At 44.6% G+C, this 27,524-nt stretch overlaps 1 protein-coding gene across 5 annotated transcripts in view; it reads right to left on the bottom strand.

Moving 5' to 3' along the window:
• Positions 1-1,662: 1,662 nt before the first annotated feature.
• The window catches only part of scube1 (signal peptide, CUB domain, EGF-like 1), a 136,698-nt gene continuing 110,836 nt past the window's right edge, over positions 1,663-27,524 (bottom strand). For 2 of the 5 annotated variants that reach the window (XM_087830467.1, XM_087830470.1), the window contains 15 exons: positions 26,090-26,212; positions 19,052-19,168; positions 17,086-17,208; positions 16,871-16,990; positions 14,325-14,447; positions 12,696-12,812; positions 12,429-12,587; positions 12,084-12,287; positions 11,841-12,002; positions 11,548-11,715; positions 10,394-10,555; positions 10,103-10,300; positions 5,956-6,108; positions 5,764-5,843; positions 1,663-5,636 (listed from right to left, as the gene is read on the bottom strand). In XM_087830467.1, the coding sequence (XP_087686593.1) occupies positions 5,484-5,636; positions 5,764-5,843; positions 5,956-6,108; positions 10,103-10,300; positions 10,394-10,555; positions 11,548-11,715; positions 11,841-12,002; positions 12,084-12,287; positions 12,429-12,587; positions 12,696-12,812; positions 14,325-14,447; positions 16,871-16,990; positions 17,086-17,208; positions 19,052-19,168; positions 26,090-26,212 (2,162 nt within the window). In that variant the 3' untranslated portion in view covers positions 1,663-5,483. The remainder of the gene's footprint in view (positions 5,637-5,763; positions 5,844-5,955; positions 6,109-10,102; positions 10,301-10,393; positions 10,556-11,547; positions 11,716-11,840; positions 12,003-12,083; positions 12,288-12,428; positions 12,588-12,695; positions 12,813-14,324; positions 14,448-16,870; positions 16,991-17,085; positions 17,209-19,051; positions 19,169-26,089; positions 26,213-27,524) is intronic. The other 3 variants (XM_087830469.1, XM_087830471.1, XM_087830468.1) reach the window with 2 other exon arrangements.

Below are 27,524 nucleotides of genomic sequence, written 5' to 3'. Positions count from 1 at the left end.
CTTTGATCCCTTGTGTCCTAAAGCCTTCCCCATTACATCTCCATCTATTTCCTGACCATGTTCATTCCACCTTTTGCTCCACATGTCGGGTTTTGTTTTCTCTCGTAGCAGATCCACCTTTTTCTCCCTTGTCTATCTGTATGATCCACTTCAACACTAAACTGTGTCACACAAGGTGCACGAGCAGGTAAGGTTAGGGAGAGGCCGGTTGTGTTAAGAGATTTAATTGGGCAATCTACTGTCAGTAGTAAAACTGAACCCGTGGGCTGCTGTCAGTGCTTAGGGGGCGTTCACGCCATCCTGTAAGCTGCATGATTATAACAACAAAGAGGAAAAAAACTATATTGACCAATTGGCCCAGTGCGTAGGCCCACCAGGCAAATGCCAGTTTGTATGCCAGATTGCCAGTCCAGCCCCAGTTGCAAACCAATGGTAACAGCTGGTTGTGGAGGAAAAAAAAGTGAAAATACACTTGAACAATCACAATGAAGCCGTGGTGAGAACACAGCTGCATTACTAAATATTAAGAAAAATAAAACTGCCCACATACTCTGTGCTTTATTCCCAGTCAGTAAATCCACAAGCTGTTGCATGCAAAAGTAACTTTTACCTCATTACTTTGGAGTTTAATGCACAAGAAGAAAACCAGAAACCTAAAGATCTTTGAGTGCCCCCTACTGGGCTATTTGGGTATATGCAGAGTTGGACAAAATCCAGCATAGACTTGTTTCCTGTGAACAAACCGTCACAGAGGTGGAAGCTGAGCATAGTGTCCAGCTGCTGCAGCATCAGCATAGAGCAGCTGATGTACCAGCTGACTGTTGCAGCATCACTGTGTGCCACAAGTCCTGCACACCTCTCTTTAATTTGGAAGATCATCATTTAGCCTGGAAAATAGTTTGCTGCTTTATTAAAAAGAAGTTGTTTTATTAGTTGCAAGGCACTGTAATTATGAGGCAACTTAAAGGTTTGATTCTAGAAGAATGGATGTGATCCTCTCTTACTGATTGGCTAGAAATAACCTCACTTCCAGCATTCACACCACCACCTCTGTCTCCTCTTTACACTGTCTGATTCTGTAATATAGCAACTACAGTGTGTGGCCATCATGCTATCAAGTTAAAATACTGGAACAAACATCAGTTTAGTTACAACTCTCACAAAGGACCCAACCTGTAACTTTGTGTCTGTTACAAAAACAAATGACACTGTTAACTCCCTCTGCTATGAATTCAAAAGATTTAAATTAATGCATGTATTAGGAGTAGGTGGGGCAATATGTAAGACAGGCTGTACATTGCTATAATTATTGGATTTTTCATCTGATAAACTTTTAAAGAGAAACTGGAAATTTCTGAGACTGAAAAAAAAATGAAAGTATCTCGCCTCCCTCTCTGAATAAAATTGGAATAGTGTGTGGATGATGGTGATGCGTACTTCTGATGTCGTGTCCAGATCTGCGGCACAGATTGTTTCACTTGATGATAAATGCAGTATTAGCAGTGTCAGCTAAATTTTCCGGTAGTGTACCGGAAGACGGTTGTGCCAAAGCACGTAGAAGCACATCTGAGATAAGAGATGAGCGGATAGGAGCGTTTCTCCTCTGAGTCTGTTCGACTGAAGATTCCACTCGCAGTCAGAAACGAGACAAGTCACATCGGGTTTCTGCTACTATTTTATTTAATTTGTTCAGTACTGGAGTTTCATGGACTAAACAATGGCACACCACTGCGTTACAGTTTCTCTCTTTGGATACAACCAACTAACACAAACGTTAAAATTATTCCTCTACAGAATGGACTAAAGTACACATACACAACCTCTGTTTCTATCACAGGCGCCCAGCACAAAGACTCACACACAAAGAATCAGTCACGCACACGTTCTGTCGACACTCATAAACCACATTCATACCCACTCACAACCGAATACATTCTCAGAAAAAAACAATTATAAATTTTTAGAGCATTTCATATAACTTTTTCCATAACACTCATCATGAACAGGACCCACCTCGAACAGGAAGGAGGCCGTACCGCAGTATATCTGACCTGGAGCTGAATATCCAACAAAACGACTAATTTGGGAAATTACACAATGATTTTGGTGAGAACAGCCTTGAGGACACTCTGTATTTCCACATGTAGCTGTCGTACAGGGATGATTCTCAGCCACTGCAAAAATACATTTTTTTATTTTCCTTACTTTAAAAAAAAAAAATTAATTCTGGACAAAAACCCTAAACTTTGACCAGTTTATCCCAGGTGAGTGCCATGCAGGACCAAACTGCAGGTTTTGCTTCAGCCCATTAATTACAAGTAGTTCACAAAAATGCATACTGTTTTTCAAAGCAAAAGTCTTTTGATTGATTTCCTACCTTCTGGTTTCATTTCAGAGCACTATGAAAATCAACTTTCAGACTTTAAAAATCCCTCATTGTAGTTTTTGTAATATCTTGTATTGTAGCGTACATTCAAGAACATGTGTTTTTGGAGCATTAAATCAAAGACAAAAATGCACAGCTAAGTACGTAACTAACGAGTTTGTACCATCGATTCTAATAGATTATTGAATTGGTTTCTGTGCTGTTTCTGATAATGACTTGAAAATGAAACAGTTACATTGTATTGAATGCTCCTTCACGTGTTGACCCAGTAATTTCATTGAGGACAAAGGGCATTCACTGGCTAACAGCTAATGCAGCACACCCACTAACAGAGACACATGATACATAATATAGCCACTAGCTGGCTCATCCTAGCTTTCCTTAGCTAAAGTTAGCTAGCAATACTGTTGACACTGGGGGAGCATCAAGTAATACTTTGGATTTTATCTGCGACATTCACACTGAAGTCACTCCACAGACCGTTACAGGCAATGCAAATTTGAAACTAAAAAATCTGAAACTGTTGAGTAACTGTCCTCTGAGTTTCAAAATGGTCCGTGCTAGCAAACTGCACGCCATGCAAGTTTATATCACGTAAAGTTAACTGTCATAGTGCACTGAAAGTTTCGTAGCTTCTACTTTGAAAAATACTCAGCAGTGATTTGTGTTTGAGAACAAAAGTAGCAAAACCATCAAGGTGGTCATTTATTTGAACGTCAGTGTGACAAGCTCCAATTTAGCGATGGCTATCCCTTATCTTCCTTGTGCCCAGCACAAAGACTAGAATGACACAGGTATCAGGACATTAGTCTCTAAAAAAATGTCAGCACTGATAAGGGATTTTACATTGTTACCATCAGCATGCATGTTGTTGAGCAGAATTACACACAGATCAGGGAAGCTGTAGTTGCTACAAACGCTCGGGCACGAGATGCTTCTCATTCCGACCGCGCCACTACGTTCACCTTCAGACCAACACTGCACTCACTCCTGACTCGCTTTTCAACTCCAGTCTCAGTGTGCAGATGTAGAGTCCATCTTCAATATGCGCTATAGGAGTTTATATATTAGTAACAATGGGAATGACACAGAAACGTTTAGTTTGTTATAAAAGAAAAGTATAGTACACTCACATTTCCTGTTTAATGGAAAAGTGTGCATCTGTTTGAAGTCATTTTAGAAACTTGTAGATATTGTGATGTATAATGCCATCATGCAAGAAGCGTTTACAGACACTTCTTCTCTCTGGCAGCTATATAACGTATGTGAGGGCTGAAGTAGGATTGGGGGGGTGAAAACACGTACTGTAGCGATGGCAGCATGGCTGGATAATCCAGCGCTTGCACTGTATTTCTGTGTTTCAGTTTATTCTACAGTCGAAGGCTTTGAGATGCTTCAGCCTACCTAACTCTGTGTGTGTGTGTGTGTGTGTGTGTTATTCAGACAAATTTGAGGGTAACTGCAAGCTACAGAGTGGAAGCAATAACAGGAGACACAGCTGCTTCTTTTTCTTATCTCCACCACACCGGGCACATAACACAAAAAGGTAACAAAACATGTAACTTAGATGTAACTACAGTTTAAAATATAAAATTCAAGTGCAATGAAAGTTCCAAATACTAGTTACACCAGGTACATTTCTCTATAACGTAACAATCTGTTACTTGCAGGTAGTTTTATCTCATCTCAAAATTACAATGTAGATTTTGCAATTTGCCCAATTGAATCTTTCCCCAGTGGATAAAGCATTTAAAGGATTTAGATGTCACCACTTTAACATTTCTGATTTAAGTGCACTGGTTGTTTTCTCATCTCTGTCTCGTGCACGACAGGGCCAATAAAGAAATCCAGTTCAGGCTGTGCTCTGCGTGGGCACCTGTGTATGTCCACACGCTTGTTCACAGATCATTTTTAAAACATCTGCAAGTTCCAAAATGTTCAGTATAAATATTAAAAAAGGACATAACAACACAGAAAGCAAAGACTGTAGGATACAGTTGTTAGAGAATGTGCAAACAACGGGAAATGACTGTGAGGAAAGAAGAAACAGAGTTTGACCGATATGCTGGGTAGCTGATGCTGGCCTTTGTTAAGTGCTGCTGTGTAATAGCAGGCGATTCAGACTTTTAGAGTTTTTTAATATGCATGTTTTAAACAACAGCTACATGTTGATCAATCTGCTTTGTTTTTGAGTTGGATGAGCAGATGAGGTTTTGTTAAAGCTGGAGTACCAACATGTTTGCCTGTGTTGGTTATGTTCTCATAACCTTGTAGGATATTGTACTTGAAGTAGTCTGACAGGGAATAACACCCTTGCACCTTCACAGGGTTCTGCATTCGGGCTTTAGTCTTAGCGAGAGACGTACAGTTACAGGTCTTTTCACACCTGATCAGCTCGACTATAAAACAGATGGAAAAGGTCGTGTTGTAAGCAGAAAACAGTGGAGGAATGGATTACGGCTGGTTAGCCTAGCACTGACAGACCAGGAAAGACTAGTCGATAGACCGAGTCGTCTTTTTTCCACAAAGCTGCTCATAATATTTCAGTTTTTTGGGCATGGGGGGGCTCCTGCAGATGAAACAAACTGACATGTGGGATGTACCTACAGGTTGGGACTCTGCTGTTTCGCTGCACATCCTCCACTTGATCACCACTTTATATACATTCTATAAAACATTCAGAGAAAGGAAATATTTGCCAGATGATTTTACTAAATTAGTAAATTACCATAGTTACTGTACTGTTTCTACTGAAAAATATGTATTCATTGTTACTGCCAGATAAACCCTTACTCAGATAGCATGCCTGTGGTAGTTAACAGTTCAGTGCAAAATCTCCAAATTTAAGAAAGAATATATCAATACAATATACAGTATAAAAATATAAATACTGGCCTTCAAAAACCTCTATCGGTCAAACCTTGTACAGAAAGCTCCATTGTTAGTGATGTCTTACGAGTTAGAAAGCTCAAATATACATGGATGAATAGACAGAGGCGGGGCAGAAGTGGGATGGGGGTTTGGGTTACATTTAGTTTGCTGGATTTGGAATGATGCAGGATGTCAGGGTTGTTGACCAGGACGTAGACGGGCCCGTCTATTTGTATGGTCGTAGGAACCTGGAGACTTTGGAGCGCAGCAGCTTGATGAAAGAACGAGGGAACATCTCTTTGGACTCTGCTGCTGTGTACTTGAAATAGTTCTGGGGGTGAGCCAGCACATCAAATAGGGCTTTTATCAGCTTCTTGTCCTGTGGGGAGAATAAAGATACAAACACTGTCAGCATCTTATGAGGTGATGATTTTTTTTACCTTATATGTTAGTGTTTGACCGTGGAACAAAGATCAGCTGCTAACATGATCACATTACATGCATACCTTGAGAATCTCCTGGTGATTCTCAGAGGCGTATAGCCTGCCATCCCGCACGATGTCTTCTATCAGCTGCTGGTAGTCCTCTGCAGCACAACAGGGTTAAATCAGTGGGTGAAAATACACAACGCAGTGGAATAAAAAGCTGTAAGATCGTTTAAGGTTGGCTGTCACTGAACTGCGATGAAGCTGACTCACCATCGTAGGTGACGTACGGAACTTGGAAGCCTTTGCCGCTGTTCCCCTCGTTGGACTTGAACTGGATCCAGAGCTTACGGGAGCGGGAGGTGAAGGCGATGGGACGCTCGTAGGTCTGACACGTCTCGTAAGTGGTGATAGAGGTGGGATGGGCTGAAGACACAGCACACAGCACAGTTAGAATCTGCTAGAGCTTGTTTTTCTTGGAGCATGTGGAATGACCTAAAGCTCAGGTGTCTGTGAAGGTTCTCAGTCATCCAGGTCATCGTAGTCAAAGGAGCTTGCAAAGAAAAGCGTCTGGACTTCTTTAAGTTACTTGAAGACGTTTCACCTCTCATCCGAGAGGCTTCTTCAGTTCTAAGGTCAAATGGTGGAGAGTCCCAGATATAACCCTAGTGGGAGTGTCCCCCCACAGAGGGACAAAAGGACCCCCTGATGATCCTCTAATCGCCTGAGCCAAGGTGTGGAACTGGGTGTGGGTCCCAATCAGCCAGAGTTTCGGGTGAGTTCATTGTGAAACCTGGCCCCACCTTATCATGCGAATTCCTGAGGTCAGATGGCCCAGGATGTGAGTGGGCGTTAAGGCGTCTGGGAAGGGATCTCAAAACTGGATTATAGATGGCAGAGAGTTGGTGTCGTAAACCACCGCCTCTGTTCAAAGATGGTCGCTCACAGTGGACATAGATGGCTTCTTTCACTCCTCTTTCAAACCATCTGTCCTCTCTGTCCAAAATGTGAACATTGGCATCCTCGAAAGAGTGTCCTTTATCCTTAAGATGCAGATGGACAGCTGAATCTTGTCCTGTGGAGGTCGCTCTTCTGTGTTGTGCCATGCGCTTGTGAAGTGGCTGTTTGGTCTCTCCAATGTAGAGGTCTGGGCATTCCTCGCTGCACTGTACAGCAAACACCACATTGTTAACTCTGTGTTTTGGCGTTTTTGTCTTTCGGGTGAACCAGTTTTTGTCTGAGTTTGTTGCTGGGTCTGAAGTACACCGGGATGTCATGCTTGGAGAAAACCCTCCTGAGTTTCTCTGATACACCGGCTACATAGGGGATGACAATGTTGTTGCGCCTGTCCTTCTTATCCTCCCTCGCTGGTGTCTGATCTTCTTTTCTGTGCCTCTTTGCTGACTTTAAAAACGCCCATTTAGGATAGCCGCACGTTTTGAGTGCTTCCTTTACATGTGTGTGTTCCTTCTTTTTCCCTTCAGGCCAATCATTGACCGCCTTACTTATCACCGCCTTTACCCAGGGGATGCCATACCCTGCATTTACGGACTTCCAAAAATCCACAAGGAAGCTGTCCCACTCAGACCCATAGTCAGTAGCATAAACTCAGCCACTTATAACATTGCAAAACACCTTGCTACCATCCTTGCTCCTCTCGTGGGGAACACCCCACACCATATCAAGAACTCCACCGATTTCACTGACAAGGTCCAGAAACTTACCCTGGATCCAGATGAAACCATAGTGTCCTTTGATGTAGTCTCTCTCTTCACTTGCATACCCACCACGGAGGCAGTGGAGACTGTCAGAAAACGACTACAAGAAGACAACTCCTTGGAGGACAGGACCAACTTCACACCCGATCAGATTTGCACACTGTTAGACCTCTGCCTCACCACCACATATTTCAAATACAACGAAGGCTATTACAGACAAAAACATGGCTGTGCCATGGGCTCCCCCGTGTCACCTATTGTAGCCAACCTTTACATGGAGGAAGTGGAAAGCAAGGCTCTTGGCTCTTTCAAAGGAAGAGTACCCAGCCACTGGTACAGATATGTAGACGACACCTGGGTCAAAATCAAGACACAAGAAGTGGAATCCTTCACTGCGCACATCAACGCTGTGGATAAAAACATCAAGCTCACCAGGGAAGACACGAAGGACGACTGTTTGCCTTTCCTGGACTGCGCTGTGCACATTGAAGAGAATGGCAACCTCAACATCGAAGTTTACCGGAAGCCCACACACACGGACCAGTACCTCCTGTTTGACTCCCATCACCCTCTGGAACACAAACTTGGAGTAATTAGGACCCTACACCACCGGGCAGAACATGTTCCCTCTAAGCCTGAAGGGAAAAAGAAGGAACACACACACGTAAAGGAAGCACTCAAAACGTGCGGCTATCCTAAATGGGCGTTTTTAAAGTCAGCAAAGAGGCACAGAAAAGAAGATCAGACACCAGCGAGAGAGGATAAGAAGGACAGGCGCAACAACATTGTCATCCCCTATGTAGCCGGTGTATCAGAGAAACTCAGGAGGGTTTTCTCCAAGCATGACATCCCGGTGTACTTCAGACCCAGCAACACACTCAGACAAAAACTGGTTCACCCGAAAGACAAAACTCCAAAACACAGACTTAACAATGTGGTGTATGCCGTACAGTGCAGCGAGGAATGCCCAGACCTCTACATTGGAGAGACCAAACAGCCACTTCACAAGCGCATGGCACAACACAGAAGAGCGACCTCCACAGGACAAGATTCAGCTGTCCATCTGCATCTAAAGGTCAAAGGTCACTCTTTCGAGGATGCCAATGTTCACATTTTGGACAGAGAGGACAGATGGTTTGAAAGAGGAGTGAAAGAAGCCATCTATGTCCACTGTGAGCGACCATCTTTGAACAGAGGCGGTGGTTTACGACACCAACTCTCTGCCATCTATAATCCAGTTTTGAGATCCCTTCCCAGACGCCTTAACGCCCACTCACACCCTGGGCCATCTGACCTCAGGAATTCGCATGATAAGGTGGGGCCAGGTTTCACAATGAACCCACCCGAAACTCTGGCTGATTGGGACCCACACCCAGTTCCACACCTTGGCTCAGGCGATTAGAGGATCATCAGGGGGTCCTTTTGTCCCTCTGTGGGGGGAAACTCCCACTAGGGTTATATCTGGGACTCTTCACCATTTGACCTTAGAACTGAAGAAGCCTCTCGGATGAGAGGTGAAACGTCTTCAAGTAACTTAAAGAAGTCCAGACGCTTTTCTTTGCAAGCTCCTTTGAAAGCTCAGGTGTTGTCACAGCATGACATACTGTGCCACTGGACATGGCAGCATCATTGAAGTCACTGTTCACAGGTAAGCATTTAGGAAAGAACCACAGTGCCATATACTTTCTTACAGGCACTGCCGACCCTATCACTGTGCAAAACACACAAGCAGGCACACTTTTGCATCTTCATTTAACCCTTTAAGACCATAGAACCAAGTCCGCCAGAGCTTATATTATTTTTTTACCTGCTGTGGAGCCATTTTTGGGAGCATTTCAAGTTTCTATACATCAATACAACCATTACAGCCTAAAATTTAATAATATGTCTGCATTAAGTGCATAGTAATTACATAAATTGCAAAAAAGTGCAATAAACTACAAAAAAATTGAAAATCGTTTTTGTTTTTTTTTTACATATATTTCTACTTGGAGAAATTTAAGAGGCTTATCCCTCAAAACTTTAAATACAAAAAAGTTGCAAAAAATAGTTTACAACAACAGGAAATTTATTTTGAGTGTCTTCATAGTTTTATTTTGGAGATACACCAATTTTTTTATACTGCAGGAAAAATGAAAAACAATCCTATGATGCAAATTTGCAAAGAAACCAGCATGTGCATCAAAATAAACTATTTTAAGCAATTTGAGTTCTAAGCATCCCAGAAACTATTCAGAAAAGCATAAAGTCAAACATGACTTATAAAAACACCAGTATAGGCTTTTAAGGCCTACAAGTAAAAAACTACATTTTCTGCGGAAATGATGTCACTTCCTGTTTCGGGCAGGAAATGGCGGACATGCGATAGTTCGCGTTGACGTCTTTTTCAATGTAGGAAGTGTTATGAACAGCTGATCGGATCGGCAAAGTAAAGTGCTGCAAGTGCTTTTTATGCAGTTTTGCAAAGCTATATGTGGAAGGAAACTGTGACCGAGGACAAGCTGATGGTATAAGATGTAAGTACAACTCCTCTGGTTTCATATGCAAAAAAAGTTATCGCGCTAGCTTACATGGTTCCGGTTCAACAGGGATTTAAAAATAGTTACGTAAAACTGAGCGTGCAGCTCTGACCGGCTTTAAAGGGTTAAAGAAACGTGAAGTCAATAAGTTCATCAGTTCTCTACATTCATATTTCTGTTTACCGCTCTTCCTCATGACCAGCACGTCTCCACATTCATCCTCAATGGGGAGGAAAATCTCTGGCACCACAATGAGGATGCGTCTCTTGTGTGGTGGATTTATCATCCACACACAGTCCACGTTGGATGGGTAATCTCCAGGGTAGTTAGGAGACTCGATGTAGCCTGTGTACTCTCCCAGCTCCCCTCCACACACCTGGTCTAAGGACAAAATTGTAGAAACCCTTTGGAGTATTTCAACCAATGCCAACAATATTGTGATATACTTCGATGGGTAATAGTGGGCAGCTTTACTTTTGCACTGGGAGACGTTGGTAGCACCGTCGAAGTCGGTGGTGGTGTTGCCCGGGCAGGTGATGCAGTAGTTCTGGCTGGATTCTGACTGGTAGGTGCCTGCTGGGCACCGGATGCAGCGGTGGGTGCTGGAGTTGTAGTAATGCCCGGGAGCACAGTGCACTGAGGAAAGGTAAGGGTAAGTGTGCACACAGTACAACTCTATTAAAGAGTAGACACACAAAGACAACACTGAACTGCACACTCACTAAACAAAATCAGTTTGTACCGAGTTCCATCTCAACACATCTGAGCACTATGGGCCTTAGTTATGTGCCTTTATTAACCCATTAAAGTGACGGCATTGTGTCATTCAGACATCGCTCTCCTTTATGATAGTGTTCATCACAGATTCAGTCAAACATGACCAAACATTAAGAGAACGAGCCACAGAATCAGTGTGAATCAGCTAAACGCATCATTAATATTCTCATTTGCTAGTGTCATGAAATTTTCCAGATATTTGGTCTTAAACACAAGAAGTTCAGCATAAACAAACAAAAATAGTGGTTTCATCCTCTAGGACAGCGGTCCCCAACCCCCGGTCCGTGAGTCGTTTGGTACCGGGCCGCGAGAGTTGAGGCTCAGGTGTGAAATGTCTGGTTTTCAGGGTTTTTATCAGTTTTCAGCGTTATTTTGTTATCGTTTTTATCGTTTACTCGGTTTTCCTGGGTCTTTTCACGTGTGTTATGAATCTTCTTTTTTTCGGTACTAGTTTTATTTTGTTGTATTTATCCGCGACACCTTAAAGGCCGGTCCATAAAAATATTGTCGGGCATAAACCGGTCCATGGCGCAAAAAAGGTTGGAGACCGCTGCTCTAGGATCATCAGTGGATGAACATGCTAAATTTCTAAATACACTTTACTTATCTCAGTGTGGACTGACCTGAATACATGACATGATTTTTGCTGAAGCAAAAAGAAGTTTGGTAAAGTTGTGAAACAAGACTTTGATCAAATGTTTCTGGCACACTGTCAGGGAACTCAGTCCTTACTGGCACTTCTATTTTAATTGTGTTGTTTATTGTTGTGTATTATTTGAACTGAACTTGCGCTATAAAAGCAATTCCAACAAGTATCTTCAAATAAACCACAAAAAGAACAAAAGACACACCTCTGGCCTCACAGTCCCTGAAGGACACAGATCCTTCATACTTGGTCATGAGGCCTCCTCCACAGGGGAAGCACAGGACACGGCCTGGTTCTGGCTGGTAGAAGCCCAGTGCGCAGGGCTGGCATGGGCGGAAACCATCATCAGAAAAGTGACCGACTGGACACTGACCTGAGGGGATGATAGAGAGAAACATTTAATTTCTTCTTTCTACAACATTAACATTAATATCCAGATTTCCTGACATTATAAAATGGAAACAATCTCAGTATTAGTGAGGAAAAAATGGGAATTACCTCCACACTGGGACACATTCTTGGCACCAGCGATTCCCTGTCCTTCAGTACTGGGACATGGCTCACAGGAAAGTTGTCCCACCGTGTCCTGGTATGTCCCAGGGGGACACTGGACACACTGCTCTTGCTCCCCACTATAAAATGTCCCCACACCACAGCTCACTGAGAAGAAATACACAAGTTAGCTCGATAGATCCTGAGGAAACAGTAACACCCAGTCAACTCTTTCAGCTGGAAACATACCACACTTTCCATCTCTGAGGACTTGTCCTGTGCTGCAGGCCTCAGCACCCTCTGCCGCCTTAGGTGGCTTCTGGGCCACTTCATATTCGGTCCCAGAGAACTGGATGTAGAACTGCTGTTTGGTGATGGACTTTCTGAGTGTCCTCATGGCACTCTGCAGCCTCTGCTTCATTCTCTCTCGCACACAGTCCACGTTACACGACTCTGAGCAAACAACATTCAGACCACATTTGTCCATTTTTAATGTCCGGGTATAAATTTCGATCATAAATATTTGATTTCTCTGTAGATTTAATGTTTCTGTGTCGATTATATTCAAAGCAGAGTTAAGAAGGATCACCACACCTGAGGCATCTTCCTCCTTCATCTCCATCTCAAACTCAGCGGTAATGTGTGAAACCTCCTTTGAAGGAGATTTGCGTCCTCGCCGGCGCTTCTTAGATGAGTCACACTTGAGGTTGACAAAAGTTACCTGGCAGTCGTCGGTGCAGGGGAACTGGCCTCCTTTCAGGCAACCAAACAACAGTGAAGAAGATCAAATTTAGCCTGGGCTATAAACGCCAGTATAATATCAGTGCCAGATGCTGCTGATTAAATATGACGGTTCGTCACCTTGGATGTTCTGCTTGGATACGTCTCGGTGTTTCTCCTTGTTGCGGGGCTTCAGGTGACACTTGGCATCTTTGATCTTAAACCTGGCCTTCTGCTTGATGGGTGGTGCCAATGTGTCTATTCATACAGAACAACATAAGCTGTTAACTCAAGATCACTTTACAAATGAACTCTTTATTTGATCATTTATAGGACGCTGCAGCCATCACATAACTGCTCATTTGCTATTTGTTGCACATTTGTTGTGTGTATATGTGTATGTTTTTGGTCTTGTTAAGTGTGTGAACAAACTCAGAGTGAAAAAGAGGCAAGTGAAGAAGAACTTGCTCAGTGCATCATGGGAAGCCCCCAGCAGTTTACTGCAGCACATAATTAGAGCTATTTCGTTATATTTGGTAACTCATAACATATTCTGTTATTTCATTTTGTTACTCTCTGCCTCCCGCTCTACTTTTGGAAACTTTAGTCACCAGTAAACCTGCAGAGTAAACTCCTCTGTTAGTATAATACACTGAGATATGACAGGACCTGATCATTCAAGATTTTAAGCTAAATTCCAAATTCAACAGGAAGATAAAAATATAACAGAAATGTGGTCTCAGGCCCAGTTAGTAATCTTGCATGTAGTTGTAAATTATGCTTATTTATGTATGGATTATTATGTATTTATGGATGGATGTTGTATTTTCAGTACAAATGTACCAGCTACTGCCTCCTAACTACCTGCAATTAAGATAAGTGCTAAAATAATAAATGCTCACAAAGCGGGAACTCCAGCAACACTTGAGGGAAGATGAACAACTTTAATAATAGACCAACGTGTTTCAGCTTGTGGTCACCTGATGAAGGCCACATCAGGGTCACCATCAGGGTCACCATCAGGGTCACCTGATGTGGCCTTCATCAGGGTCACCATCAGGGTCACCATCAGGGTCACCTGATGTGGCCTTCATCAGGGTCACCATCAGGGTCACCTGATGAAGGCCACATCAGGTGACCCTGATGAAGGCCACATCAGGGTCACCTGATGGGTCACCATTAGGGTCACCTGATGTGGCCTTCATCAGGTGACCCTGATGGTGACCCATCAGGTGACCCTGATGTGGCCTTCATCAGGTGACCCTGATGGTGACCCATCAGGTGACCCTGATGAAGGCCACATCAGGTGACCCTGATGAAGCTTGTGGCCTTCATCAGGGTCACCATCAGGGTCACCTGATGAAGGCCACATCAGGTGACCCTGATGAAGGCCACAAGCTTCATCAGGGTCACCTGATGTGGCCTTCATCAGGTGACCCTGATGGTGACCCATCAGGTGACCCTGATGTGGCCTTCATCAGGTGACCACAAGCTGAAACACGTTGGTCGATTATTAAAGTTGTTCATCTTCCCTCAAGTGTTGCTGGAGTTCCTGCTTTGTGAATTCTTTCATCCTCTCCATGCACCTTGGAAGCAGGTGAAGTTGTGCCAGAAAATTTTTGCTGAAAATAATAAATGCTACCAGAACTTAATGAGTAATTTGTGTAAAAACAGTTTCTCAAGTGGAGACGAAGCAAATCAAAAATAATATTTTGTAGAGTCAGTACATGTGCAGGGACTATAGAAGTCCCATCACTGATCTGCACCTACTGTGTCCCATTATGTTTACTGTACCGGCACAGGCGGGTACAGCCGTGGTGACGTTCCTCTTCTGAGGAGGTTTACCAGGCTGGACGGGCACGCCGCAGCTCAGTGTGTAGCTGTTCTCTGAGTCTGTGAGAAACAACAACGCAGAACATGTGACCAAAGAAAACCAAAACCTGATGATGAGAACAGGTTAGGACTCCCGTTGTATGTTTCATAGGATGGCCAAAGGCACATTTGTCAACATTATTAAGTCAAGTTTTGTAGATGTTTAGTGGTATAAACAAAAATGTGACCTTAAACTTTGATTGTGAAATGAAGACCCAGATGAAAGATCTATGAGCCATGCTTTTCTCTGTTAATACACGTAGAGACAAAGATGCATTTGGACGGAGAAGTGAGGGATTAAAAAAGAGCCCGGGCTCCTTTCAGCCACAGGAATTTACATGGCTCATTCCTCCTTAAATTAAGATGTACTCATAAAAGACACAAAAACAAATATTTCACTTCATGCCTGAGAGCGATCCATCATTCTCACACAATAGCTGCCAAGTAAAACGAAGCGACAGCCATGCTGTGGAAAAATTGGCATGATCGAAGAATGCAATCGATTTACAGATGTGTGTTAAGTACTATTGCAGGAGGAGAGGCTGGGGTGCCAGCAAAGAGGAAGGATGGGTGAAGCCAGCAAAACCTCTCTGAGTGAAAAACACATCAGTCTGAGCACAGAGGCCCCTAAAGAATCCACAAATATGGCACTAAAGAGCACAAGCTTCATCAAGAGGGGAATGGCACAGACAGACCACCAGAGGGCAGCAACACATGCTGCACCAGAGCAGCACAAAGGACTGTTTCCAACATGCAGCACAGGTCCCTGTGCGTCTGCCTCAAGATCATTCAGAGAGAAAACTACAGAGAATAAAAAACCATCGATGACAATCACCATGTTAATGTAGAGTTTTTACTGTTGTGCTATATAAATAAAACTGTTAATTAATCTTTAGTTTTTAGGATTAGTTATAGATTAGATTAACAATTAATCATTTTGAAGCTACAAATGAAGCTGACAGCAGGTTAACAATTGCTCTCTCCTTCCTGTCTGACTTTCTGCAGACTTGTTTGTGATCCTTCCTGTTTTTAATACATATTCAGCGCAAGTTTGCTTTGGGTTTTCTTCATTTTTTCAATCAGTTTCTTTACAGATTTACAGATTCCAATTACAAATTCATTTGCACCAAACAACCATTTAATGGACTGAAAAAAATGCATGAATATAAGTTGTGTCAGCATTAAACATTTGCGGTCGACAGATGAAAAGGAAAACCCAAAAAGCCAAGCTCCTACATAGGGATGGGTACCGGTATCCGGTGCCATGATGGCACCGGTTCTGTCATAAACGGTAGTAACCAGACCGAAAAGCAGCACATTTCGGTGCTTTTTTTTTCCTGAGCTGTGATACACTTTGAATTCCAGCCAATCATTTTACGTTTCCGAGGATAGTAGGCGGGTCCAGGTACGTACGTTCTTTTAGAGCAGAGCTACAGATTAAAAACGCCCAAGGCGAAGTGGTCAAAGTCTGGCTGTACTTCACAGCAAAAGATGCAAACTCAGCAGCTGCAACAAGTGCTTTAAGCTGATACTGTGATACTGTGAAAGGAGGTAACACCTCAAATCTGATGAAACACCTGGCGACGCATAGCGTTTTGTTAAAAGCCGAGAAATGCGCCGTATTTGATAGCTTGCTGCGAGACCTCACACCGAGCACATCTACTGTGGGTGTGGTGCCTGTTATCAGACCCGGAGTTAGCAACATCCCCCAAAAACCCGAAGAGGAGAGTCCTGGCCCCTAGCCCTGCCAGTGTAGCAGAAATGATGATGATGATGATGCAGCAGCAGCCGTTCTTCTCTGCGTGAGTAGCTTAATGTTGTTGGTGTGTAATTTACGTTGAGTAGGCTAACCACGTTATTACATTAATGCATGTAAGGTGAACTAGCAAACACCATCATAGCTACATGCGGCTGTCTTCTTGTTTGATGGCAGATACTCCCTTCACTCTGGCCAAAAAGGCTAAAATGACCAAAGAAAAAGTGGAAAACAGTTAAACATGAGAGGTTTTTGGACAAAGTTTGTGTTTTTTCCATTGTTTAAGCACTGCTTCCAGCCAAGAGTGATACCATATATGCCCCATAGCTGCAGAAAAGGCTAACATTGTTATCTTTTTACAAAAAAACAGCTGAACATGAGAGGTTTTTGGACCAATTTTGTGTTTTCCATTCTTTAAGCACCGGTTCGAGCACCGGTTCGAGCACCGTTTAAGCACCGGTTCGAGCACCGTTTAAGCACCGGCACCGTTTCAAAAGTACCAGTTTGGCACTGGTATCGGATAAAACCTAAACGATACCCATCCCTACTCCTACATATAGAACACGTCCTGGTACAAATCTGAACATCACAGCCCCAAAAGTTCACAGACAAAAATAGAAAAATACATGATTAATAGGAAACACTGTGTTCTGCCATGAGACGCCAACATGAGTGTGTTTGTGCACACCTGCGAGGAAGAGGGCATTGGAGGGACAGGACAGTGAGCAGACCTCAGCTCCTCCGCTCTTGATGCAGGTTAGCTGGGCTCGAGGTGCTGGCTTCCCATTGGGCAGACATTTCACTCCCTCTGAGGAGTACAGAGTCATATCACTTCTGTTGTGTGATCTGTCCGCCTCGCACATTCACAAACGTACACACAGGTGTGTGTGGGCTGCTGCTTACCGATGCAATCTTTCTTGTTCCAGTGGAGCTTCTGTCCAGGTGGACACACACACTCGTAGCTGCCCTGGGTGTTTATGCAGCCGTGCTCACAGCTGCCGTTGTTGATGCTGCACTCATCGATGTCTAAGACAAAGACAGGATTACAGCACGTGTGTTGGCGTTTCACTTTTCAGCTTTCACGTCTAATGGATTTCATGCACCGCGAAGGAGAGGCGATTTGTACAGGGTGTATCCCACCTCCCACCCTGTAATAGCTGGGATAGGCTCCAGGCAAGCCCCCCACCCACACCCCCTCACTCCCAGCACAACTCTTAGCTGGATCAACACTTAGGAAAATTGATGGATTGAGTTATGCAACACTCTTAGTGCTCTTTAAGGAAAGGTTGCAGGTGAATATGGCTTAAAGGTCATTTTAGACTCTGTCTATTGTTTCAGGTTAATTTAGCAGCAGTTAAACATGAACGTCATCCTGGAGTTTCATTCTGTGTTCTTTGGGTTTTTTTAAATCTCTCCTTCTTATTATTTATATTTGAGGGTATTATTGGACAGGCCCTGCTGGCGACCTGTCCAGGGTGTACCCGCCTCTCGCCCTATGACAGCTGGGATAGGCTCCAGCGCCACCCGCGACCCTGAAAAGGATGGATGGTATTATTGGACATCATGCAGTGGAAATGAAAGGAAAGAGAAGTAAGTTAGAGACCAGCCATGTACCAGCACTTTAGGATTAACGGCCCTAGAAGACACTAAACTCTGCCCACAGAGTACAATTTACTTACAAAGTTCTCCGTTCCAAATCACACATCAACCCGAAATCTTGACTAAGTTTTACATTTCTCAAGGACTCTTTGTCCATTTTACAAGTCTGTTCATTGCCTCAAACTGTAGAGAATCTAGCCTCTCTCCCTACTGTACATACGTAACTGCCTCTTAGGGACATGATATCTAAAGCTGCTAAAGGTGAAAACATCTGCCTTCAGAACACCAAAGCGCTTCAGTGTTGTCACTATTTTTTCCTGCTTTCACAGCTTACTTCTCTGCTTAGATGTTTCCTGTCTTTAGTTCTCAGAAGCTTCTTGGGTGAGAGCTGAAACGTCTTCAAGAACCGTTTCTATCCAGGCTCCTTAGACAGCTTTGCTACCTTTTCAAAAATTAAATGACCTTTTTCCATTGCTGTGTGATTCATGCCCTTTACAGGTGATACCAGCAGAGTACGTGCATCGTCATGACCTTCAGTATATAAAACACAGCCCTTACACAGCAGGCTGTCATTTCCTGTGTGTCTCGATGCCTTTCTAGCACACACAGCATTGTGTTTTTAGCCTTCCGTCAGATTAGAGCTATTGTGTCACGCATTAGTGGCCCTGCCAGTGCTTTACCAGCTGTACTTCCTTTGACGAGCATTAGTACTGGTCAAAGGACGTACTAAGCACTGCATACTGAGATCATGGTCATCTTTGACCATCACAACAAGCAAACACATCAAACTGAAGAGCTCACTGCACATCTTGGCAAATGGCCCTGTTACAGATTATTAATGTTACTTCTGCTGTCATTGTTTTGATGTTGGGGGATTTCTGTAATTTTCAATGAAATGTGATTTGTCTGACTTCATTCATAGCTCTTGTTCTCTTGTTGCTGTTTGAGGAACTTTTTCTTCTTCTCTCAGCTGCTCCCTTTAGGGGTCGCCACATATATTAAACACCCTTTGCCCAATATATCTACACCATCTCAGCCTGGCCTGTAGTTTTCCCTCTGATATCCTCATTTCCAGTCTTGTCACTCCAGCTCCTCCAACTCTACCTGCTGTTTCTATGTTTCCTTTTCTTCACACCTATACACAAACGAACGGATCCTATAGATTGTCTAAGACTAGATAAAAACTGTGTTAAAAAGTCAGTTTCATCATCTTGTTGTGTTTCATGTATTCTTCTCTTTCTCTGGGAAACAAATCTGAACTGACACTCACCTCCACAGTGAGTCAGACCGTACAGGATGTATCCTTTGTTGCACAAGCACTCAAAGCTGCCAGGGTAGTTGATGCATGTGTGATCACAGGTTCTCTCAAAGGAGCACTCGTCAATGTCTGAGAAAGACCGAAGAGACACAACAGGTGAGGAGGAAATGAGACAAAGTAATAATACAGAAAGTCTTCATTCATTCATTTTCCCATTAATCTGGCCATGCGCTCTTTGAGCCAGCATCCACCCCTCTGGCAAATGGTATACATGGGAGAGTCTTACCAGGTCCATCAGCTGTCAGGCATCGCTCTCTCATCCTCCCCCTTTACATCAGTCTATGTTGGCCTTTGTGTTTGTTAGTTGATGTTTAATCAGTTCTTTTTCATTTAAGTCTGTCTCCTGTGTCGACTCCCTTCTACATAATACTAACTGTTAGTTCCATGATTGGTCACTATAATATGCCTTCATACACACTTCTCATAAAAAATGATGTGCCCTTAAATGACCCTAAATTTGTAGCATGGTGTCCTTTATTTTGGATATTAATCCAAAGGGTAAAGACTAAAAGCATCGTTGTGTCTGCTGCTTTCATACTGAAATGGGAGGCAGAGCCTTCAGTTTTCAGGCCCCTCTTCTGTGGAACCAGCTTCCAGTTTGGATTCAGGAGACAGACACTATCTCTACTTTCAAGATTAGGCTTCAAACTTTCCTTTTTGCTAAAGCATATAGTTAGGGCTGGACCAGGTGACCCTGAATCCTTTCAATTCAATTCAACTTTATTTATATAGCGCCAAATCACAACAAATGTCGCCTCAAGGCGCTTCATAGATACAGAGAAAAGCCCAACAATCATATGACCCCCCTATGAGCAAGCACTTTGGCAACAGTGGGAAGGAAAAACTCCCTTTTAACAGGAAGAAACCTCCGGCAGAACCACGCTCAGGGAGGGGCGGCCATCTGCTGCGACCGGTTGGGGTGAGAGAAGGAAGACAGGATAAAAGACATGCTGTGGAAGAGAGACAGAGATTAATAACAGATATGATTCAATACAGAGAGGTCTGTTAACACATAGTGAGCGAGAAAGGTGACTGGAAAGGAAAAACTCAATGCATCATGGGAATCCCCCGGCAGCCTACATCTATTGCAGCATAACTAAGGGAGGATTCAGGGTCACCTGGTCCAGCCCTAACTATATGCTTTAGCAAAAAGGAAAGTTTTAAGCCTAATCTTAAAAGTAGAGATAGTGTCTGTCTCCTGAATCCAAACTGGAAGCTGGTTCCACAGAAGAGGGGCCTGAAAACTGAAGGCTCTCCCTCCCATTCTACTTTTAAATACTCTAGGAACAACAAGTAGGCCTGCAGAGCGGGAGCGAAGTGCTCTAATAGGGTGATATGGTACTACAAGGTCATTAAGATAAGATGGGGCCTGATTATTTAAGACCTTGTATGTGAGGAGCAGGATTTTGAATTCAATTCTGGATTTAACAGGAAGCCAATGAAGGGAAGCCAAAACAGGAGAAATATGCTCTCTCTTTCTAGTCCCTGTCAGTACTCTTGCTGCAGCATTTTGGATTAACTGAAGGCTTTTCAGTGAGTTTTTTGGACATCCTGATAATAATGAATTGCAGTAGTCCAGCCTGGAAGTAATAAATGCATGAACTAGTTTTTCAGCGTCACTCTGAGACAGGATATTTCTAATTTTAGAGATGTTGCGCAAATGGAAGAACGCAGTCTTACATATTTGTTTAATATGTGCGTTGAAGGACATATCCTGGTCAAAAATGACTCCAAGGTTCCTCACAGTGTTACTGGAGGCCAAGGTAATGCCATCCAGAGTAAGAATCTGGTTAGATACCATATTTCTAAGCTTTTCAGCGCCGATTACAATGACCTCAGTTTGATCTGAATTAAGAAGAAGAAAGTTAGTGGCCATCCAAGTCTTTATGTCTTTAAGACATTCCTGCAGTTTAACTAATTGGTGTGTGTTATCCTCCCTTAGTTATGCTGCAATAGATGTAGGCTGCCGGGGGATTCCCATGATGCATTGAGCTTTTCCTTTCCAGTCACCTTTCTCACTCACTATGTATTAACAGACCTCTCTGCATTGAATCATATCTGTTATTAACCTCTGTCTCTCTTCCACAGCATGTCTTTATCCTGTCTTCCTTCTCTCACCCCAACCAATCACAGCAGATGGCCCCGCCCCTCCCTGAGCCTGGTTCTGCTGGAGGTTTCTTCCTGTTAAAAGGGAGTTTTTCCTTCCCACTGTCGCCAAAGTGCTTGCTCATAGGGGGTCATATGATTGTTGGGTTTTTCTCTGTATCTATGAAGCGCCTTGAGGCGACTTTTGTTGTGATTTGGCGCTATATAAATAAAATTGAATTGAATTGAACTTAAGCTTATCTAATTAGTTGGCGGTCTGTGTTGTTAAATACAATTTCACAATGTTGACTTTGTACATTATGGTCCGATTAGGGTAAGTCAGGGTGTATTATAGGTTTGGGTTTGACAAGGTGCTACTATGTAAGTGTGCCTGGTGTCTTTGGGTTCCCGGTCATATCTACCCCTCCCTCTCGTCAATATTAGACAATATTCATTTTGCTTCCTGTCACGGGGCGACTAGAACATGAGATTCACAAATGATAGTGACAAATGTTCAGTCAATTAAGGAGAAGAACGACTGCAATCTGTCAGGGTTCCTGGGTCGGTGACCCAGTGTTTTCAGTTTTCCCACATCAATGTTTCCACTTCCTGTTTGTTCCTGTGTCAGCTCGTCTCGTGCCATTAGCCAGATTATGTTCAGCTGTGTACTCACCGGTCTCTCATTATCATCCTCATCAGTCTGTGTATTTAAGTCTTCTGTTTCTACTCATTCTTTGTCGTGTCATTGATGTTATGTTGTCGTTTCCGCCTGTGTTCGGTCAGCCAGTCAGTCCGTCCTTCATTCATTCATTCATTCAGTCAGTCGTCCAGGCAGCCAGCCATTTCCTACCTCTGTTCTGTGTGTTCACCCCATCGACAATAAATCACCCGGCTTCACCTACCTGCGAGTCCTGCGTTTGGGTTCCTTCTTCCTCTTCTCCACTCCGCGACCCCTGACAGAATGACACGACCCGTGCCACGAAGACACGATTGGGACCCAGCGGACTCGGACCTCTACGAGCGGCAGGTGGCAGCGCTTTCCCGTTGGGCAGAGGTGCTCAGGGGAAAACAGCGGCTCTTTGCGGAGAGAGAGCACGTCTTCGAGGGGACTCGCCTGGCTCTGGGCGGGCCTCGGAGACGCCGCGTTCCCCCACCTGCTGCCTCACCTGCCCCGGAGCATTTGCCGCGGAGAGCGGACGTTTCATGCTGCGTTTCGGCCGCTCCTCGTTCACACACCCGCCGCCTCATTCGCCGGACCTCCACCTTCGCCACGGCACCGCGGCTACGCCTCCCACCTCGGCTCAATGGAGGCTACCGCGCCAGAGGCTCAGTGGTTTACCCTGCCCGCTTCCTCTTCCCGGAGAAAGCGGCGCACCCGCCGTCAGGAATTGGACTATTGTCAACAACTCCCGGTGGTGAGTTCCACTAACTGTTTTCCACATCCGTCATCTGATTATTCACATAAAACACATAACAGATCCACCACCGATTCATGGGAAGTTTCCCTCCTGGATGATGTAGACTGGGAAGATTTTTTCTGCTCTGCTCCCGCAAAGACTGTAAATCGTGGTGGCAGAAGAAACAGACTAATCCCGGATAAACCTGCCTGTATCACACACCCGGTCACTATTTCCACACCCGTCACTCAGCCATTTCCCACCAGCACGGCAGCCCAGATTCGGCCTTCCTCCTCAGCCATTTCATCACCTCAGATGACTAGGGCCCGGCCTACACCCACACCAGTACCAGCTCCCAGGAGGAGGGCAGCTGCGACGCCTCCGCGCCCGCTGGCCCGGCCGCTCTCCAGCCAGGGGCCTCCGCGCCCGCTGGCCCTAAAGCTGTGGCTCCGTCACCCCCGGCTCCCATGCCGTCGCCTGGTCCAGGCTCAGCCTCGACTTCTGCTTCACCTGGTCCAGCCTCAGCCTCGGCGTCAGCCTCTGCTTCGCCTGGTCCTGTGGCTGCCGCACCGTCGCCCCAGCCACGTTCTGGACGTCATCGCCGGCACGGCCGCCCACTGGACCTGCTCAGCGGCCGCCGCTGCCTTCCTCGCGGCCGCCCACCGGACCTGCTCAGCGGCTGCCGCCGCCGCCTTCCTCGCGGCCGCCGCCGTCTTCCTCGCGGCCGCCCACCGGACCAGCTCAGCGGCCGCCGCCGTCTTCCTCGCGGCCGCCCACCGGACCTGCTCAGCGGCTGCCGCCGCCGCCTTCCTCGCGGCCGCCGGCGCCTTCCTCGTGGTCGCCCACCGGACCAGCTCAGCGGCCGCCGCCGCCTTCCTCGTGACCGCCCACCGGACCAGCTCAGCGGCCGCCGCCGTCTTCCACGCGGCCGCCCGCCTGAACTGTCTCGTCTCGGCCGCCGGCCACGCGGCCGCCCGCCTGAACTGTCTCGTCTCGGCCGCCGGCCACGCGGCCGCCCGCCTGAACTGTTTGTCTCTCTGTGGACTCCGTCCCTCCGTCCTGGGCCCCCTCCGCCCGCCCTGTTCTGGTCTTTTTCTCTTTTGGCCGTCGGGTGCCGTCCTTTGAAGGGGGGGGGTACTGTCAGGGTTCCTGGGTCGGTGACCCAGTGTTTTCAGTTTTCCCACATCAATGTTTCCACTTCCTGTTTGTTCCTGTGTCAGCTCGTCTCGTGCCATTAGCCAGATTATGTTCAGCTGTGTACTCACCGGTCTCTCATTATCATCCTCATCAGTCTGTGTATTTAAGTCTTCTGTTTCTACTCGTTCTTTGTCGTGTCATTGATGTTATGTTGTTGTTTCCGCCTGTGTTCGGTCAGCCAGTCAGTCCGTCCTTCATTCATTCAGTCAGTCAGTCAGTCGTCCAGCCAGCCAGCCATTTCCTACCTCTGTTCTGTGTGTTCACCCCATCGACAATAAATCACCTGGCTTCACCTACCTGCGAGTCCTGCGTTTGGGTTCCCTCTTCCTCGCCTCCACTCCGCGACCCCTGACACAATCGTTCAAATCCAAAACAAATTTGTATTCTGATGACAAGTATTTCCAGTTCAAAAGTTTCACAAAAGTCTGCATCTCTGGACAGGTTCAGTCTCCTGCTGCATAGAAGTAAAGGTCGGTGGGATGAGTAGATTATCAGCAATCTGATGGTAAAGACTCGTTTCAGGGTGCTCACCAAGTACTGAAGAGGCCATCTCACAGTGCACGTTAGAGTAAACAGATTCAAGCGTCCCACACTAAACTAGGACAAGACTTATTCTAATAAAGCTGGAAAAACTTCCCGGGAATGAGGCTGAGGCACATTCACTGTTGCATCAGTGTGAATATGTGTGCACGAGTGCGCATGCCTGCCTGCGTATGTGTTTTTGTGTACTTCTCCTGCGCCAAATAGTATTAACCTGCAGGAATGGAGGGCAGCTTTTTGGGCTCACCTGGTTTATTTCAGGCTGTTCTGTGGGGCTTTATAGAGGCTAAAAATACAACATGTTATAATGGAGGAAGTTTTTAAGGGCTGGATGTTGGCTCGGTAAATACTCCAGGCAAACGTCCATGTGAGGACGTAGGGATAGCTCGTCTGTTTAGAGTTTAAATAAACCGAGCTGGGGACACAGGAGCTGCATATAGTGATTTAGTATAGAATGAAGCAGCGCTGATGTCTGGAGCCGTTTTTTCAGTGAGATGCACCCTCGGTGATGATGAGGTGTTTTAATAGCTATTTCAGATGTTTATTTAAGTGCTGGCAATATCCCATCTTTATAAACAGTAAGAATAGAGGGAAGCATTCGTGGAAACTAATGATGCAGCCGTGGCAAACAGCTAATCTTTCTGCTTAAGTTTCTCAGCTAGGTCTGGAAAATGCTCTGCAGTTGGCATGTAGTGCATAACCAGAAGCTATTTTCTCTGGAATTACTCAGAAGCACAGAAGATGTTTACGAATGAAACAGTATATTTCATTTTAAGGTTATGTTGAGGCTGAACATGCTAGACGGGGGGGTGGGGGGGCAGTGGCATAGGTGTGTCAGAAGTAGAGAGCGGTGCTGTGATGTGGCTGACGGGACTCAACACCACGCTATTAAACACTCCAAAAGCAATGCAGAGTTACTCCAACACTCCGCGTACACAGTTTTTCCATCCTGGGAATTTGAGGCAGAAGTACCTCAAGGTTTAATTGTTAGTAAAAAAAATCATTTTGTGTCTGCCTGCCTCCTGTCTCTCTTGCTGTGACTTGTAACCAGGAATCTGCCTTTGGTCATGTAAGCATGAGCACTGAGGAGGCCTGTTGCCTAGACGCCCAGCTGACGAAGCAGCTACACTGTTGCAACAAACACATTCGTTACATTCTGAGAAACATTTAGATTTTATGGAAATGTTTGTATTTAACTTTCCACAGGTTCAGATGAGACAACAAAAGGCCAAAAGCTCCAGTAGCATGTTAACTTAGCACACTTTGCACAACTATAGGAAGCGGAGGTAGTTCCAGTACACTGTGTCTTTGCACTTGACGAGAGGTCAAAGTGACTTTATGATCTTTATATACAGTGCTGCACAATATCATTGCTCATTTCAGTTAAAGCATAAGCAACAGACTTTTTAGCCGGACAGTTATAATAAAACAACAGAAGAAGAAGCATCAGAAGCTACTTTCAGTTGTTGCCTTATTCACAAAGGTTTGATTTTAGGCCAGATGCCCTTCCAGACTTTTTTCTTCTCACAGGATCAGTCTGGTAAACAAATGTATAAGCCACTACTGCTAATATACTAATAGTAACGTAATTTATTACAATAATTTTATTTACAAAAAGAACAGGAAATGATATATGCAGAATAATACTGTAAATTATTTTGCAGTGATTTTCCTTCCATGCTTCACTGTGTTCACTAATGCCACAGCACTTTGTCACAGCTGCTGATATACAAAAGTCAAACTGTGTCACTAGCAGCTGACAGCGACTGACCTTGGCATGTCCTTTCATCCGTGAGAAGTTTGTGGCCTTTTTGGCAGCTGCACTCAAAGGAGCCCACAGTGTTTCGGCAGAAGTGGTCACAGCCTCCGTTATTTTCCTGGCATTCATCGATGTCTGGGCAGAAAAAATGAAAAGAGAAAGGCAGCAAAACTTTGTGTCAGAACTGAACTTGTGATTTATGAAATGTGACTTGAGTCATAAAATTAGATGTAACATTATCTACACCTACTTTCAGTACCATTGATATTAATTTATAGTAGTTGTCAAACAGCTAACAGATCATCTGCAGAGGAATGGTTTATTTGAAGAGTTTCAGTCAGGTTTCAGAGCTCATCACAGCACAGAAACAGCTTTAGTGAAGGTTACAAATGATCTTCTTATGGCCTCTGACAGTGGACTCATCTCTGTGCTTGTCCTGCTAGACCTCAGTGCAGCGTTCGATACTGTTGACCATAATATCCTATTAGAGCGATTAGAACATGCTGTAGGTATTACAGGTACTGTGCTGCAGTGGTTTGTATCATATCTATCTAATAGACTCCAGTTTGTGCATGTAAATGGAGAGTCCTCTTCACACACTGAGGTTAATTATGGAGTTCCACAGGGTTCAGTGCTAGGACCAATTCTGTTTACATTATACATGCTTCCCCTAGGCAGCATCATTAGAAGACATAGCATACATTTTCACTGCTATGCAGATGACACCCAGCTCTATCTGTCCATGAAGCCAGATAACACACACCAATTAGTTAAACTGCAGGAATGTCTTAAAGACATAAAGACTTGGATGGCCACTAACTTTCTGCTTCTTAACTCAGATCAAACTGAGGTCATTGTACTCGGCGCTGAAAATCTTAGAAATATGGTATCTAACCAGATTCTTACTCTGGATGGCATTACCTTGGCCTCCAGTAACACTGTGAGGAACCTTGGAGTCATTTTTGACCAGGACATGTCCTTCAACGCACATATTAAACAAATATGTAAGACTGCGTTCTTCCATTTGTGCAACATCTCTAAAATTAGAAATATCCTGTCTCAGAGTGACGCTGAAAAACTAGTTCATGCATTTATTACTTCCAGGCTGGACGACTGTAATTCATTATTATCAGGATGTCCAAAAAACTCACTGAAAAGCCTTCAGTTAATCCAAAATGCTGCAGCAAGAGTCCTGACAGGGACTAGAAAGAGAGAGCAGATTTCTCCTGTTTTGGCTTCCTGTTAAATCCAGAATTCAAAATCCTGCTCCTCACATACAAGGTCGTAAATAACCAGGCCCCATCTTATCTTAATGACCTTGTAGTACCATATCACCCTATTAGAGCACTTCGCTCTCGCTCTGCAGGCCTACTTGTTGTTCCTAGAGTATTTAAAAGTAGAATGGGAGGGAGAGCCTTCAGTTTTCAGGCCCCTCTTCTGTGGAACC

Source organism: Neolamprologus brichardi, chromosome 17 (genome assembly GCF_056152115.1).
Source record: "Neolamprologus brichardi isolate AB-2024 chromosome 17, ASM5615211v1, whole genome shotgun sequence".
Taxonomy (NCBI): domain Eukaryota; kingdom Metazoa; phylum Chordata; class Actinopteri; order Cichliformes; family Cichlidae; genus Neolamprologus; species Neolamprologus brichardi.
The sequence above is the reverse complement of the archived record's forward strand: the minus strand, read 5'-3'. Positions and strand labels throughout refer to the sequence as shown.